Here is a 17,644-nt window from a genome sequence, read left to right on the forward strand (position 1 = left end):
TGTGTTCAACTGTCACATGTCATCACCAAATCAAAATAAGGTGCAAAGATGGCACAAAAGAATAGGGCATTTTTAAATATGAATGGCTATTGCCAAAATGATCATCTAATTGGAAGTCACATAGCTGCTGATAACTCTTTAGGATACAATTTAGATGCTGTCAACATCTATTTTTTGAATTGTCTATTTGAGCATTTTAAATAGTGCTAATTTAAAATTGCTAATTTTTCTTATGTAAAATGTCTCAAAAACAAAAAGTAAAATAAAATGTCTCAATGTGATTTTTACATTAACCATCAAAAGGACTGACTGATGCTTACAGATATGAAGCTAACACTACATAGTGCTTGCTTATTATATGTACTAAGTCAAGGTCCTAAATTCATTTAATTTTCATGATAACCTGTAAGTTACATGTCATCCTCATTTTACAATTATGAAACTGAGGCACAAAGAGGTTACTTGCCCTAGGCCACAGAGCTAGTAAATGTTAGAGACAGGATTTATATCCAGCCTCCCTAGAACCAGAGACTGCTCTGAACCATTAGGCTATACTGATTTTAATCACAACACAATACAAATCAATTTTGCTATCTTACTGAGGGGGTTAAAAATATATTTAGGGTCCTAAAATTTGCATTGTATCTAGCCACATATCAATACTCCCCAGTTCTTCCTCTTTTTGTTTCATGTAGAACTTTAGTATCTCATGCTGCTAGATTAAAAGATAAATAATAGTTTATTATTTATTTATTTATATTTTTTGAGACAAGAGTCTCACTATAACTGGCCAACAGCCTGTTTGTGTGTACCTAAACTAAGAATGGTTTTTACATTTTTAGATGGTTTTTTAAAAATACGGCAGATGAGTATGAGACAGAGAGTGTATATGACCAGTAAAATCTAATTTTTTATCCAGCTCCTTAAAGAAAAAGTTTGCTTTACCTCAGAATTAGGAAACTACTGCAAATAATCCCATCAAAAGGTGATTATGGCTTGAACAAAGGTCATAGTGATAGGTCGAGAGGTGGTCATATTCAAGATAGGTTTTAAAATTAGAGTTAACAGAGTTTAGAGAAGAACTGAATAAGAAGTAGAAGAGGAAGGAGAGAAAAATTAGGATTGCTTCAAGGTTTTTAAGTTTGAGTAACGAGAAGAATGTACATTGGCTAGACACAGAAGACTATGGGAATAAAGCAGGTTTGGAGAGGCACATCAGGAGTTAAGTTGTGAAAAGAGAAAAGGAATGATTAGTAGGGTAGGAGGAAAAAGCAAAAGAGTACCTAAGAAGAGAATGCATTCTTTTTTTTTTTTTTTAAGAGACAGAGTCTCACTTTGTCACCCTCGGTGGAGTGCTGTAGCATACAGGTCACAGCAACCTCCAGCTCTTGGGCTTAGGCGATTCTCTTGCCTCAGCCTCCCGAGTAGCTGGGAATACGCTATGGCTATTTTTTGCTGTAGTTTGGCCGGGGCCAGGTTCGAACCCGCCACCCTTGGTATATGGGGCTGGCACCCAACTCACTGAGCCACAGGCACTGTCCAAGAGAATACATTCTTTCTACCTGACACTATTTCAAGAAGGAAGAAATAATCACTTATGTCAAAACCCACTAAAAAATTAAGATGAATTGTTGAATTTAACAACAAAAGAAATTTTGGCGAAATGATAGACAAAAGGCTGACTGGAAAGAGCAACAAAAAGAATGAGAGAGAACATACTCAACTCTTTTGCGAATTTTTATTGTAAAGAACAACAAAATGAGACATGATTGCAAGAGGCACTTTACCTAACAAATGCAATCAGCGTAACCTGGCTTATTGTACCCTCGATGAATCCCCCAACAATAAAAAAAAAAAAAAAGACAGTAAAAAAGAACAACAAAATGTGGCAATTGGAGAAGGGAAAAAAGAGGTCAAGAAGTTTTATACAGATAGGAGATCTCACAACATACTTTTATGTGCTGGAGGAAATAATCCATACTTTTATGTGCTGGGGGGACTAATGATTCACAAAAAAGGAAGAGGACTGCTAAAGCATCCTCAAACAGTGTCTGGAATGGGATCTAGTACATAAGGGGGAGAAAGCCAGAGCTACTGTATTGCTTTTGAAAGGGGAAAAAGTTATTTTTTTAATTAAAAAATGAAAAAGTTTTTGATATACTTTCTTTTCAAACTACAACTAACGTACTTTCTAAAAAATAAAATCTCTAAAATCTCTAGAAACATATTTTTCAATTCTCTAATTGTGCTATTCTGTTTTCAAAAAAGGATTTATTTAAAATTATGCTCTTTTCATCAGTGTTTTAATTTTATCAGTTCAAAATTGTCACTTACCATACTGTTATTGAGATTCTTGTCAACTTTGCAGAATGTGTGTGGTGGAGTTTCTCCTTTACTGGGTATGATAATACATATATCTGTGACAGCCAACGTATTCTGAGTCATGTTTTCAGAGGCTCTTCGGTAAGTGATATAAATTCTTTGTGATGAGGTACTGCCACTAATATTTGCAGGGCGCCCATGGGGAGTACTCTGAATAATTTCACAACCCTGTTTCAATCTTTCTTTCCAGTCATATAAAACTCTAAAAAGTAAATTATAATAATAAGCACTCTAATACACAAAGCACCATCAAAAAGATGTTCAACATCATAGTCTTAGGTATTACAAACTGATCCTTAAATGTAGCAGTAAGGTAACAATATTCCAATTTTATTGCACGTTTGAATTACAAAGTCTTGTATAAAATTAAAGAATAATTCCTTTCTCTGTCAAAAACACAATGTAAGGGAAAATTCACATAAACCTTTGTGTTAACATAACCAGAGAATGGCAACAATTAAATGCAAAGACACTTGTTTTAGCATCCATTTAATAGAATTATTATTTATATTTTTGTCTCTAAAACTAAGCATCTTTTTTAGAAAAGCAAATTGTATTTTGGCCAAAATTAAAATTTTACAAAAGGTTACTTGCTCACAGTATAACACCTGCTTGCAAGCTTTTATCTCTAATACTTCCCTCAGCTTTAAGAGACCGTTTTAGGTTAAGAAACTACAACCTCAAATCTATCTTTAATCAAAAGTCTGGGTAAGATATTAGGCCTGGCATCCATTTTTTCTAAATACTTAAAGCACTTGAGGATACCAAGAAAACGTCATGCTTAAATAATACTAGCTTATTCTCTCACAGAATTCACTGACTCGTACTTTAATGATAAGTCCTTGGTATTAGTCAAAAATAAATTTAAAGTTTTACTACATTAAATGTTTCTACATTTGCTATGAAAATTATTATATCAGGGGGTGTCTTCATTATCAATCAACATTCCCTTATATAAAATCCAATTATACAAATAAAATTTAGTGCCAGAAATTGGTCAAATTACTTCTAAGTTATAATTTCTCTTCTTGTCCTGGCTATCATCAAATTAAAAAAATAATTTCCCTCAACATTTTATTTTGAAAATTTAAAGCTAAACTTGATGCTTAATCATAGCAACTTTGTTAACACTAATGTTAGCTTACGTGCTTATTATTATTCTTTTTTATTTGTTTTGTTGGGTGTTTCTTTTTAACTTAAAAAAGGCACCTAAGTGCAAAGAGGTTAGTTCAAATTCCTACTGCCTGTTACTACTCTGTTTCCCCGAAAATAAGACAGTGTCTTATTTTAAGGTGTGCTCCCAAAGATGTGCTAGGTCTTATTTTCAGGGGACGTCTTATCTTTCCTGTAAGTAGGTCTTATTTTCAGAGGATGTCTTATTTTTGGGGAAACAGGGTAGCTGCATTACCTTACACAGTTACTTAACCCCTCTGAGGCTAGCACTACTCAGCTATAAAACCTAAATATTTGGGCTTTAAAGGATCCCATAAAGAAACAGACAACCCATGGAATGGGAGGAAATGTTTTAAATCATAAAACATTATAAAAGACTATATTTAGAATACATACGAACTCCTGTAGCTCAACAATAAAAAGACAATCCAATTAAAAACTTGGTAAAGAATCTGAATAGACATTTCTCCACTGATATACAAAGTTGCCAAAAAGCACATGAAAAGATGTTCAACATCATTAGCCATCAGGTGAATGCAAACCAAGACCACAATGAGATATCATTTCATACCCCCTAGGACAGCTATAATCAAAATGATAATACGAAATCCAGACAGGATGTGGAGAAATTGAACCCTCAAGCGCCACTGGTGGGAAGGCAATATGGTGCAGCTGCTTTGAAAAACAGTCTAGAAGCTCCTCAAAAGATTAAACACACAATTACCATGTGATCCAACAATTCCACTCCTAACTTATCCACAAGAAAATGAAAATATGTTCACGTAAAACCTTGCACATGAATATTCAGAGCAACATTATCCATAACAGTCAAAAGGTTAAAAAAAAACTATGAACAAATAAATGAATAAATTTTGGTATATCTATATGATGGAATATTTAGCCATAAAAAAGAATAAAGTACTGATTCATACTATAACATGGATGAATCCTGAAAAAATTATGTTTAGTGAAAGAAGCCACAAAAGACCATATACAGCATGACTGCATTCATATGAAATGTCCAGAATAGGCAAATTCACAGAGACAGAAAGTAGACTCTGTTTGCCAAAGGCTAAGGGGGTAATTAGACAGTGACTACTAATGAATACAGGGTTTTCTTTTGGCATAATAAAAATGGTCTGAAATTGGAGTGGTGCCTGTGGCTCAAGGAGTAGGGTGCCAGCCCCATATACCCGAGGTGGTGGGTTCAAACCCAGCCCTGGCCAAAAACTGCAAAACAAAAAAAAAACGGTCTGAAATTTATTGTGTTGTTGATGGTTGCCTAAAAACAAAGGCTGTCTGTAAAGTATCCAGCCATTGTTAGTTAAAACTATTTTTCATATTATATGACTGAATATGGACAGTCCTCTAAAAGCCATTGAAATGCATACTTTAAATGTGTGGATTGTATATGGGAATTATATCTCAATAAAGATGATATATATATATACCCTAAGTTTAATATCGTAGCCTAAGTAAAGTTCTAATTATACCCAAGATCCTTGTTTGATGCACACAGTTAAGAATCCATCTGTAATGATCATTATAACATACTTAAAAACTTTCATTTTCTCATACTTTAATTACAACCAAGTGTAGAGCTTACGCCTGTAATCCTAGCACTCTGCGAGGCCAAAGTGGGAGGATCTCTTTAGTTCAGGGGTTCAAGGGTCAGCCTGACCTTGTCTCCACTAAAATTAGAAAAAATTAGAGGTGCATTGTGGCACTCTCCTATAGTCCCAGCTCCTCCGGAGGCTGAGACAGGAGAATCGCTTGAGCCAGAAGTGTGAGGTTACTGTGAGCTAGGATGATGCCACAGCATTCTAGCTAGAGTGAGACTCTACCACCACCACCCCCCAAAAAAAAAGAAAAAGAAAAAATTAAAAATTTTCTGATCATGATAATACATTAATTTTCTGGTACTTTTTCTGTACATGTTTTTCAAATTCTCTCCCCTCCAACAGAAAGAAACCCAGGCTTTCAAGAAAAGAGTGCTGGGAACCTGTAGAACAAGAAGAGATAAAAGAAAATAGGAAGAGAATATAGGATGAACACTGATGAGTTGAATATAAACTTATCTATTTTTCTAAAGCTTCTATGCCTCTATTAATGTTCAAATCAGTTAATTTCAAAATCTACAAGACATATTGTATGGATCAATAGCAGTAAGCATTAAATGAAATACTTACCCCAGATCTGTAAGTGGGGGCTTATCTCTTCCTCTCCTATAGCAAAGGTAGATCTGTGGCCCCACAAGACTTCCGTTATTGAGATCAGCTGACAATCCAGTTGGGGTAACATCAATACAAATATAATCATGTGGCACTTCCTCCCCAAGAGATTTAATAATGACTGAAACATCTGTGATGGGTTCTTTTGGTTTAGCTACTTTATGACAGGCATCATTGAAGTGAATTTCTTCTTCAAGAGGCTTTGAAGCATCAGTTAATCCTGCTACAACAAAGTAGTCAGCAACACGAGGCCCCTTGTCTTCAATCATCTTCCATTACAGAAAGTTACATCTAAAAGGAAAATAAAAGACTAATGTTCACCTATAATAAGCCAAATTAATATAAGTGGTTTATGTGCAAATAAAGAAACGTCAAAAAGATCATACCCTCGATAAAAACACTAGTATTATACATTTTACTTTTATATGTAAAAAGCTTACCTTATTTATTTATATATTTTATTTTTTTGAGACAGAGTCTCATTTTGTCACCTTCAATAGAGTGCTGTGGCATGAGAGCTCACAGCAACCTCAAACTCTTGGGCTTAAGCAATTCTCTTGCCTCAGCCTCCTGAGCAGCTGGACTACAGGCGCCCACCATAATGCCCAGCTATTTTTTTTGAAACAGGGTCTTGCTCTTGCTTGGGCTGGTAGCATACCTTTTTTAACTGCTAAGAATATCTTCTGAATTTTTTAATTATAAAAGTAATGCAGGAGGCCGGGTGCAGTGGCTCATGCCTGTAATCCCAGCACTCTGGGACGCTGAGGCAGATAGATTGCCTGGATTCACAGGTTTGAGACCAGCTTGAGCAAGAGCGAGACCCTGGGACTAGCCTGCTCAATCCACTGCAGCTACCAGTAACACCAACACAGATCACGTGGGTCCTGGTGGGTGACCCCAACACCACAAATGCTATCTCCCACATCACACTAGCTGTTCAGGGGCCTAAGAACCCACCTGCATGCCCAGCCCTCTGTTCCAACTACAAGCTTGTGAGCAAGCCCCTTGAAGGCCCAACATATTAACACATCATTGCCAATGTAAGCTGCTCTAGGGTCTAAAATCAGCATACTTAGCTCACTGGTTCCACACTGGGGAACAAAGCCAGGTTTAGCTGCCACTCAAGTCCTCAGCAAACTTCATCATAGCCTCAACTAATAACTATTCCCTAAACCACCAAGGAAATCATAGATAGCACTTACCCTGTGTACTGCCTGAGAAATCATATGATGATCACACTACCATAGGCACACAAAATCAAAGCCAAAGTGTCCTGCTCAACCAATAACATATATACACCTTCAGGAGAAAATTCTCCCCTTTGAAAGCAATTTGAGAAAATCAGAACAAGCAACTGCCACATCAGAAGTGAAGAGATCAACAAAAGGACTCAAGAAACATGAAAGAGCACAGAAATACGACACCACCAAACAATCATAACAATCGTCCAGCAACAGATCCCAATCAGAAAGAATTCCTCATTAAAGTGGTAATAAAGTCCTTTAACATTTGTTGACAGAAAAGTCAATTATATATCATTCTTGTTTCCTCATCTTGTTGTTTTCCATTTATTCGTCTGAGGTTGGGGGTTGTTGGGAAGGTAGCAAAATATTAAGGCATAGTTAATGAAATATATAATGCTAAGAACATAGCTGGCAACATTCCAGATGATATCTTAAAAGATCAATATGTTCTTTAAGTCGTTCAGGAAGAGCCTTTGACTAGTAAAAATCCACCTCTACTTTTAATTTTAAATCAAATGTCTTAAAGTAAGTTTGTAGGTTTGGGTTTGTTTTTTTTTTTTTTTTTTTTTTTTTTTGAGAGTCTCCCTCTGTTGCCCCAGGCTAGAATGTCCTGGCATCATACCTCATAGCAACCTCAAACTCTTGGGCTCATGCTATGCTCTTGCCTCAGTCTCCTGAGTAACTGGGAGTACAGGTGCCTCCACAACGCCCAGCTACTTTTTCTATTTTTTGTAGAGATGGCTGGTTTCACTCTTGTTCAGGCTGGTCTCATATTCCTAAGCTGAAGCAATACACCTGCCTCAACTCCCAGAGTTTTAGGATTACAGGCAACAGCCCCTGCTCTTGGCCAAGTTTGTGGTTTAGAAGCTAGAGGGAAGACAGTGCTAAAAATTACAAGGCAAAGCCAGAAGCACACTTTGTAAGGCTGAGGCAGGAGGACTGCTTGAGGTCAGGAGTTCAAGACCAGCCTGAACAAAGCAAGACCCTGTCTCTACTAAAAATAGAAAATAATAGCCCAGAATGATGGTATGTACTGTAGTTGCAGCTGTTTAGGAACCTGAGGCAGGAGGACTGCTTGAGCACAGGAGTTTGAGGTTGCTGTGAGCTAGACTGAGGCCATGGCAATTCTATCCTGGGCGATAAAGTGAGACTCTCTCTTTAAAAAAAAAAAAAAAAAAAATAATACAGAAATGAATAATTAGAATTTCCTAACAATTCCATTAAACCAAGATATTTATGTTGGTGTGTGAAACTTGTAGTACTCATGGAAAATATTAAATATATGGTAAAACAAAATACTTTGTATTGGCAAGAACTATCACAAATTACTTCGAAACAACATTTCAGGAAAGCATTCCTAGTTACACACAAAATTTGGATTTTCAAGTGGCACCCACAGCTCAGTGGGTAGGGCGCCAGCCACAATACACAGAGGCTAGAGGGTTCAAATCTGGCCCCAGGCCAGCTAAAGCAACAATAACAACTGCCAACAGAAAAATAGCCAGGCATTGTGGCAGGCACCTGTAGTTCCAGCTACTTGGGAGGCTGAGGCAAGAGGTTGCTGTGAACTGTGACACCACAACACTCTACCCAGGGCGACAGCTTGAAACTCTTGTCTTAAAAAAAAAACTTGGATTTTCAGTGTTGTGTATCAAAGCAAAAATTCCTAAATAATTAGGAGGTATATTTAATCCATTTTTGTAAACTGTAGACCACAAAGAACATGCATTTGATATAACAGTTCTCTAATCACCATAATATAAAACCCTAAAACAACTTTACTCAAACTAAGTAACGATAATACTGTATCATTAATCGAAAACAAAGGAATCATTCAGAAAATTAATGGAACAAAAAGTTGGTTCTTCAAAAAGATAAAAAATTGATAAACCTTTGGCCAGATTAACTAGAAACAGAAAAATAAAATCTCTAATAATCTCAATCAGAAGAAATGAAAAAGGGAAAATAACCAATACCATAGAGATACAAAAGATTATCTCTGACTACTATAAGAAACTCTATGTCTCGGAATTTGACAATGTGGAGAAAATGGACGAATAACTAGAATCACACCATCTCCCTAGACTTAACCAGGAATAAACAGATCTCTTGAATAGACCAGTATCCAGCACTAAAATTGAAAAAATAAAAAAAAGCTTCCAACAGAAAAAGTGTCCTAGACCAAATGGCTTCACACCAGAATTCTATCAAACCTTCAAAGAAGAGCTTGTACCTATACACTTGTACCTATTCCAAAACAGTTGAGAAGCGAGGAACCTTCCCCAACACATTCTATGAAGCAAACATTATCCTGATACCAAAACCAGGAAAGGACCCAACTAAAAAGAACTATACAATCTCACTAATGAATATTGATGCAAAAGTACTCAATAAAATCTTAGCTAATAGATTACAGATACATATTTAAAAAATTATACATCACAATCAAGTAGGTTTCCTACTGGGGATGCAAGGCTGGTTTAGCATACACATAAAATAACAATAACCCTGTACCATTAATTGAAAATAAAAGAATCATTCAGAAAATTAAGAAAACAAAAAGTTCATTCTTCTTCTATATATATAATTCACCATATCAATAGAAGTAAAAACAAAGATCATATGATCCTCTCAATAGATGTAGAAAAAGCATTTGATAAAATTCAACATCCTTTTCTAACAAGTACACTTAAGAAAATAGGCATAGGGCGGCGCCTGTGGCTCAGTCGGTGGGGCGCCGGCCCCATATACCGAGGGCGGCGGGTTCAGGCCCAGCCCCGGCCAAACTGCAGCCAAAAAATAGCCGGGCGTTGTGGCGGGCGCCTGTGGTCCCAGCTACTCGGGAGGCTGAGGCAAGAGAATCGCTTAAGCCCAGGAGTTGGAGGTTGCTGTGAGCTGTGTGAGGCCACGGCACTCTACCGAGGGCCATAGAGTGAGACTCTGTCTCTACAAAAAAAAAAAAAAAAAAAAAAAAAAAGAAAATAGGCATAGGTGGCACATTTGTTAAACTGATTGAAGCCACCTACAACAAACCAACAGCTAATATCATACTGAAAGGAGTAAAATTCAAAGCTTTTCCACTTAGAGCTGGAACCAGACAAGGAGGTTCTCTATCGCCACTACTATTCAACATAGTTCTGTAAGTTCTAGCAAGAGAAGGCTACAAAGGGCATCCAAATGGGGGCACAGGAGGTCAAACTCTAGCTCTTTGCCAATGATATGATCTTATACTTAGAAAACCCCAGAGATTCAACTATAAGATTCCTAGAAGTGATGAAGAAATACAGTAACATCTTAGGGTATAAAATCAGTGTCCATAAATCCAGTAGCCTGTACACAACAGTAACAGCCAAGTTGAGAAGCAAATCAAGGATAAGTCCCTTCACAGTAGCTTCAAAGAAAATGAAATACCTAGGAGTATACTTAACAAAAGAGATGAAGGACCTCTACAAAGAGAATTACAAAACCCCAAGAAAAGAAATAGGAGATATTAACAAATGGAAGAACATACTATGCTCTTGGCTGGGAAGATGGTAAATTTTGGTAAAATTTCTATACTATCCAAAGCAATCTACAGATTCAATATAATCCCCATTAAAATACCAACAGCGTACTCAGAAGAACTAGAAAAAATAGTTCATCATTTTGTATGGAACCAGAACAAAACCTATATAGCCAAAGCAATTCTTAGTAATGAAAACATCACTCTACCACGTTAGGTTATATCACAAGTCCACAATGATTAAAACAGCGTGGTTTTGGCACAAAAATAGAGACAGACGTAGGGAACCAAACAGAAAACCAAGAGATGAAACCCATCTTTTATTGTCATCTGATCTTTGATAAACCAAACAAAAGCCCTCACTGTAGAAAATAAACCCTATTCAATAAATGATAGTAGGAGAACTGAATAACCACATGTAAAAGACTGAAACTGGATCCGCACCTTTCACCACTTACAAAAATTGACTCAAGATGGGCTCAGAGCCCATAGCACAGTGGTTATGGCGCCAGCCATATGCACCAAGGCTGGCGGGTTTGAGCCCGGCCTGGGCCAGCTGAACAATGACAATTGCAACAAAAAAATTGCTAGGCTTTGTGGTGGGTGCCTGTAGTCCAAGCTACTTGGGAGGCAGAGAGGCAAGAGAATCACTTAAGCCCAAGAGTTTGAGATTGCTGTGATGCCACGGCCCTCTACCGAGGGTGACATAGTGAGACTCTGTCTCAAAAAAGAAAAAAAATAATGTTTGACTCAAGATGGACAAAATATTTAAATCTAAAACATGAAATGATAAAAATCCTAGAAGAAAGTATGGGAAAAACTCTTGAGGATGTTGGACTGGGGAAAGATGTTATGAAGAAGACTTCAGTGGCAATTGCAACAACAAAAATAAACAAATGGGACTTAAACTGAGAACTTTTTGCACAGATAAAATTAAAGAAGTAATTGCACAACAGTTAAAGAAAATTCATACATTTTCTTTACATAAGAAAATTTTCATACATTTCATACATTTTCATACATAAGAAAATTCAGACATTTGCATATTAAGAACCTGACAAAGGGTTGATAACTAGAATCTATAGAGAATTCAAATTAATCAATAAAAAAAGAGCAAAAATTCCCATCAATCATGGGGCAAGAGACATGAATAGAACCTTTTCTGAGGAAGACAAATGGCTAACAAACATATCAAAAAATGTTCCTCATCCCAAATCATCACAGAAATGCAAATCAAAACCACCCTGAGATATCACCTAACCCCAGTGAGAATAGCCCACATAACCAAGTCCCAAAGTTGCAGGTGCTGGCAAGGATGTGGAGAGAAGGAAATACTTTTACACTATTGGTGGGACTGCAAACTAATACATCTTCTTTGGAAAGAAAAATGGAGAATCCTCAAAGAACTCAAAGGCATCTACCCACAAGAACTAGTAAGGCATCTACCCAGAAGAAAAAAAATCATTTTATCATAAGGACATTTATACTAGATTGTTTACAGCAACTCAATTTACAATCACCAAGATGTAGAAACAACCTAAATGCCTACCAACCCAGGAATGGATGAACAAGCTATGGTATATGTATACCATGGAATGCTATTCAGCCATAAAAAAGGATTAACCTGGATGGAGTTGAAATACATTCTTCTCAGTAAAGTTTCACAAGAATGGAAAAGCAAATATCCAATGTACTTAATACTAATATGAAGCCAGTAGACAATCTAATATATGCACACATAAGAGAAAAACTCAATCCAATTCAAGTAGGGTGGGGACAAAGGAGGGAGTAGAAGGGCAAGGGAAGGGGATTGATGTGCTCCCACTTAATGGGCACAATGTAAGGGTATACAGAGTGGAACAGAACTACAAGAGAGATTCTTCCCGACAAATGCAAACATTGTAATCTAGTTGTTCGTACTCTCACATTAACCTGAAATTAAAAACAAAATACTGTATCATTAACAAATGATTTTTTTTTACTTCTTTGGTTCAATATGACATAAAGATAAAATGTTATGACATCTTAAAACTTCAGATGCCTGCTTAGCTAGTACTTTACTTTAAATTACATCTATTTTCTTTGAAAATAGCAAAGAAGGTTGTGCTTTCTATTCCTAAAAGGTTCAAGAGAACAAAATTGGGATTACATGAAGGTACTTACCCATTTAGTGACTAATAAAAATTGATTTGTTTTTCTCCCTTTCAATCTCTGCCCAATCAATTCGGGTTCTTTTTTATTTTTTCTCTCACTTCATTATCAACATTTGCTAACTCTAAAGATAAGGGGAAAAAAGGTGGTGATCAAAGGAAACATTATAAAAATAAATGAAAAACAAAAAATTCTGAACATAAACAGTTTTGCAAATTTATTCTTATTGAAATGGTAAAGGAGTAAAAGGCCCAGAGGGAGCTTGATAAATAGTCATAAATTCAGAATTATAGGTGAAAATAATCAATAACACAATGAACCAGTTCAACGTCCTTGCCCCAGATTCTAATTTGCTTAAATAACATAGAATAAATTTTCTGGGTTTTTTTGTTACATTTTTCCACAGTTAAGAATTTATTCCAGGGTGGCGCCTGTGGCTCAAGGAGTAGGGCGCCGGTCCCATATGCCGGAGGTGGTGGGTTCAAAACCAGCCCCGGCCAAAAAAAAAAAAAAATTATTCCAGTTCATTTTATCTTAAATTATCAAAACTAGGGACTTTCATTCGCATTTTTTCTAAACTTCATCTTCCATTTTTCTTCCAACCAAGGTAATCTATCTACTGTCCTTCAAATACAGTTTTGCTTGCCGACATGGTGCCTCGTGCCTGTAATCCTAGTACTCTGGGAGGCTGAGGCAGATGGACTGCTTAAACTCAGGAGTTCGAGACCAGCCTAAGCAGGAAGAAGACCCTGTCTCTACTAAAAATAGGAAAAAATCAGCCCTGTGCTATGGTAGGCTCCTGTAGTCCCACCTACTCAGGAGGCTGAGGCAAGAGGATCTCTGGAACCCAGGAATTTGAAGTTGCTGTAGGCTATGATGCCATGGTTCTCTACCCAGGGCAACAGAGTAAGACTCTGTCTCAAACAAACAAACAAAAAAAATTTTTGCTCTTTTTCTCTGTGACTGTACATTATTTCTTCTTTCTAATCAATATACGTTCATCATATTTTTTACAACAATTGAAATGTTTATGGACTTTCACTTAAACTTTATGAATTGTACATAGCCAAAAGAAAATCAACAATCTCATTCATGATAAACCAGGTTTGTCTTTCAATGTTTCCTAATCTTTGAGAATAGAAAAGATGCTTCTAATCTTTATACACAGCATAATTATAGAATACATTTGTATTTTTATTTAATAAGCATTTTCCAAATGTCTATCATCTTCATAATTATAGTAATAGTAACTGTCTACATAATTTTCCATGAAATATACACCATTTCTAGTATCCCATTTTTTCATTTCTAGCTAGTACCTAAAATATGGTAGGTAGCTGCTTTAAAAATATTTATTTAACAGGCCAGGCCAGGGCTCGGAGCCCATAGCACAATGGTTTCGGTGCCAGCCACATACACTGAGGGTGGCGGGTTTGAACCCAGCCCAGGCCAGCTAAACAACAATGACAACTGCAACAAAAAATAGCCAGGCGTCGTGGCGGGTACCTGTAGTCTGAACTACTTGGCAGGCTGAGGCAAGAGAATCACTTAAGCCCAAGAGTTTCAGGTTGCTATGAGGTGTGACACCATGGCACTCTACCGAGGGCAACATAGTCAGAGTCTGTCCCCAAAAAAAAAAAAAAAAAGCCAGGCCAGGCAAGGTGGCTCACACCTGTAATCCTAGCACTCTTATCCGGCTGAGGTGGGTGGATTGCTTGAACACAAAAGTTCAAGGCCAGCCTGATCAAGAGTTAAGACCTGGTCTCTACTGAAAATAGAAAACCTAGCCAGGCATGGTGTTGCATGCCTGTAGTCCCAGCTATGTGGGAGGCTGAGGCAAGACAATAGGATTGCTTGAACTCTAGAGTTTGAGATTGCAGTGAGCTAGGCTGACACCACTGCACTCTACTACTCTCAAAAACAAAACACAACAACAAAACAGGTGAGGGCCAGTAGCTCACACCTAAAATCCTAACATTCTGGGAGGCTGAGGCAGGAGAATCTCTGGATCCTAGGAGCTAGAGGTTGCAGTGGGTTATAATGACACCACTGTACTCGAGACGTCTGTCTAAAAAAGAAAAAATATTGGGCCGGGCGTGGTGGCTCATGCCTGTAATCCCACCACTTGAGAGGCCAAGGCTGGTGGACTGTCTGAGCTCATAGGTTCAAGACCAGGCTGAGCCAGAGCAAAACCGCGTCTCTTAAAAAAAAAAAAAAAAAAAAGCCAGGCATCTAGTCCCAGGTACTTGGGAGGCTGAGGCCAAAAGAATCGCTTAAGCCCAGGAGTTTGAGGTTGCTGTGAGTTATGATACCACAGCACTTTACCAAGGATGACAAAGTGAGACTCTGTCTCAAAAAAAAAAAATTTTTTTTTACTAAATAAAGGTTTACTTTATAACCTTCTTTAAGCATATTATTCTATAGGGTGTTGTCCTATAACTCAGAGTCATTTTTCTGAACCTCAATTACCTTAAATACTACAGCTGTTAACATGGATAAAGGAAATGATTTGAGTCTAGTAACCAATAATCACCACAATTAGGGCTCTAGGCAAAATTAGAAATTTACCAAATTTATTAATTATATTAACATTAATGTAAATATAATTAATAAATTTACATTTATGACTTTAAACTTAAACATTGATACATTTATTAAATATAGATATAATTATATTGATTTATTAAATATAGGCATATAATGTTATTAGAATTAAATATTTATTTTCTTTCTTGTTTTTCTTTCTTTGAGACAGGGTCTCACTCTGTCACCCTGGCTAGAGTGCAGTAGCGCTCACAACCTCAAACTCCTAGACTCAAATAATCTTCCTGCCTCGGCCTCCCAAAGTACTAACATTACAGGCATAAGCCACCATGCCCAGCTAGAATTAAATATTTCTTTTTTTTTTTTTTTTGAGACAGAGTCTCACTATGTTGCCCTCGGTAGAGTTCCATGACGTCACAGCTCACAGCAACCTCAAACTCTTGGGCTTAAGCAATTCCCTTGCCTCAGTCTCCCAAGTACCTGGAACTACAGGCACCCGCCACAATGCCCGGCTATTTTTTTGTTGTAGTTGTCATTCTTGTTTAGCTGGCCCAGGCTAGGTTTGAACCTGCCACCCTCAGTGTATGTGGCTGGCATCATAACCACTGTGCTACAGATGCTGAGCCCAGAAATAAATATTTCTAATAAATATTTATTAAGGCCTGACACTACTCTAGGAGCCAGTGACGACACAGATGAAAGCAGTAACCTCTGCCTTCACAGAATTTTTTTGTTTAGTTCTACCTTCCCATCTCTCTTTCTATACTTTTATTCCATCCCTAGATGTCCTTTCTCCAATGTCTGTCCAGATTCCAAATGCTTGCCTTCACCCTACCCAAAGTTTCCCTATCAGTTTCTTCCCCCAAAGACCCACACACGGAAGTTAACTACTATATTTTCCCTTCTCCCACCTCCTTGAAAACTGGCACTCCTTCAGCATCAGCATCTCATGATGACTTTGACCAGAAGAAAATCTTATTTGTATATAATATTTAATAGGTTAATGGGGTTTTTTTTTTGCAATTTTTGCCCGGGGCTGGGTTTGAACCCACCACCTCTGGTATATGGGGTCAGCGCCCTGCTCCTTTGAGCCACAGGCGCTGCCGTAGGGTTTAACCTACCCAATGCAAAATTAATTTTTTAAAAGTAAGCGTTATAACTCAAACATATGGACTACATGGGGGAAATTTCTTGAACAAAAGGAGCTTACTTATCCCCTAACAGACTATGGAACCATTGTCCCAATATCTATCTCCAAGCAAAAACTAACAGCATAAAATCAAAACATAAGTGTATAATCTGACAGCTCTTTCAGAAGATTATCAATCCCTGATTTATAAAAACTTAAGATACGAATAAAAGACCTTTAGATGGGAAAGCATCTTATTATCAGTCACAATGCAATCTCTCATTTTATATTCAAAGAAACTAAATCACAGAAAATGGCTTAACATATGTAGCTAGTTACTGGCAGAGCTTGAGGAAGAACTCAAGTCCTTTATCCCAGAATTTTTTACACTGAGGATTTCTCCCCTGATAAATGGTGTTGAATAAATACTGAAAAATAGACATCTTAAGACATCTTCTTTCAATAAAGTATTCTGTATCACTTGTTATCCACAATTAATATGTGGTAAATATATTCCAAATTCTTATGAGTTCTGGTAAATTAAGACACCACTGTGTTTAATACAGAAAATAGCCAACTGAAACAAATCAAAACAAAAACCACAAACTACTTACACATTACCAAAAGCCTCTCTCTGAAAATGATGCCAGATCTCAATTTGTGAATTCTGCAGGTCTCAGAGTTTGAGAGATACTGTATTGAAAAGAATAAGAATTGACCTTAAATTAATTCCAATCAAATATTTCCCACAACACATCTTTGGATATTTAAAGTTTTGTTAACAATGACAATTTTTTAACAAACGGTTTGCATTTATTGCTTTCATATGGTTAAGAGTCAATAAAGCAATTTTCAAACACCAGCCCTTTCAGAAAACACATTTCAGTCAAGAATAGGAATATGCTTTAAAAAAATCAACAAAAAGCAGCAGATAAAGGGAAGAAACAAGAAAGCAAAAGAAAATGTAAGGGCACAAAAGAGGAATTATAGAGCAAAGAATGTAAAAAAGACATGCATGCCTACTTCTGGGGCATTATATGTATATAATGTCTCACTCATAGAGGAAAAATATACAAATTTAAGACAGTTCAAATACAGACTCAAGTAACTTCCATATACCTAACATTTCACAGAAGTCAACACCCAAAAGTATTTTCCCTTTATTATAAATTTTAAAGATACTATAGTGAACCCTCTATATCTACAGATTCCACAGCCATGGAGTCAATCAACCACAGTTGAAAATATTGAAAATAAATAAAACTAAATTTAAAAGAAAAATACAGCA

General features: G+C 36.8%; 1 protein-coding gene across 6 annotated transcripts in view; it reads right to left on the bottom strand.

The window, feature by feature from the left end:
• DENND4A (DENN domain containing 4A) overlaps positions 1–17,644 on the bottom strand; it is a 170,854-nt gene that overhangs the window by 101,558 nt on the left and 51,652 nt on the right. For 5 of the 6 annotated variants that reach the window (XM_053593949.1, XM_053593948.1, XM_053593946.1 and 2 more), the window contains exons 2-5: positions 16,971–17,049; positions 12,696–12,807; positions 5,745–6,077; positions 2,335–2,584 (exon numbers count right to left, since the gene is read on the bottom strand). In XM_053593949.1, coding sequence (XP_053449924.1) covers positions 2,335–2,584; positions 5,745–6,055 — 561 coding nt within the window. In that variant the 5' untranslated portion in view covers positions 6,056–6,077; positions 12,696–12,807; positions 16,971–17,049. The remainder of the gene's footprint in view (positions 1–2,334; positions 2,585–5,744; positions 6,078–12,695; positions 12,808–16,970; positions 17,050–17,644) is intronic. The other variant, XM_053593945.1, reaches the window with a different exon arrangement.

This window comes from Nycticebus coucang, chromosome 6 (genome assembly GCF_027406575.1).
Source record: "Nycticebus coucang isolate mNycCou1 chromosome 6, mNycCou1.pri, whole genome shotgun sequence".
NCBI classification, from domain to species: Eukaryota; Metazoa; Chordata; class Mammalia; order Primates; family Lorisidae; genus Nycticebus; species Nycticebus coucang.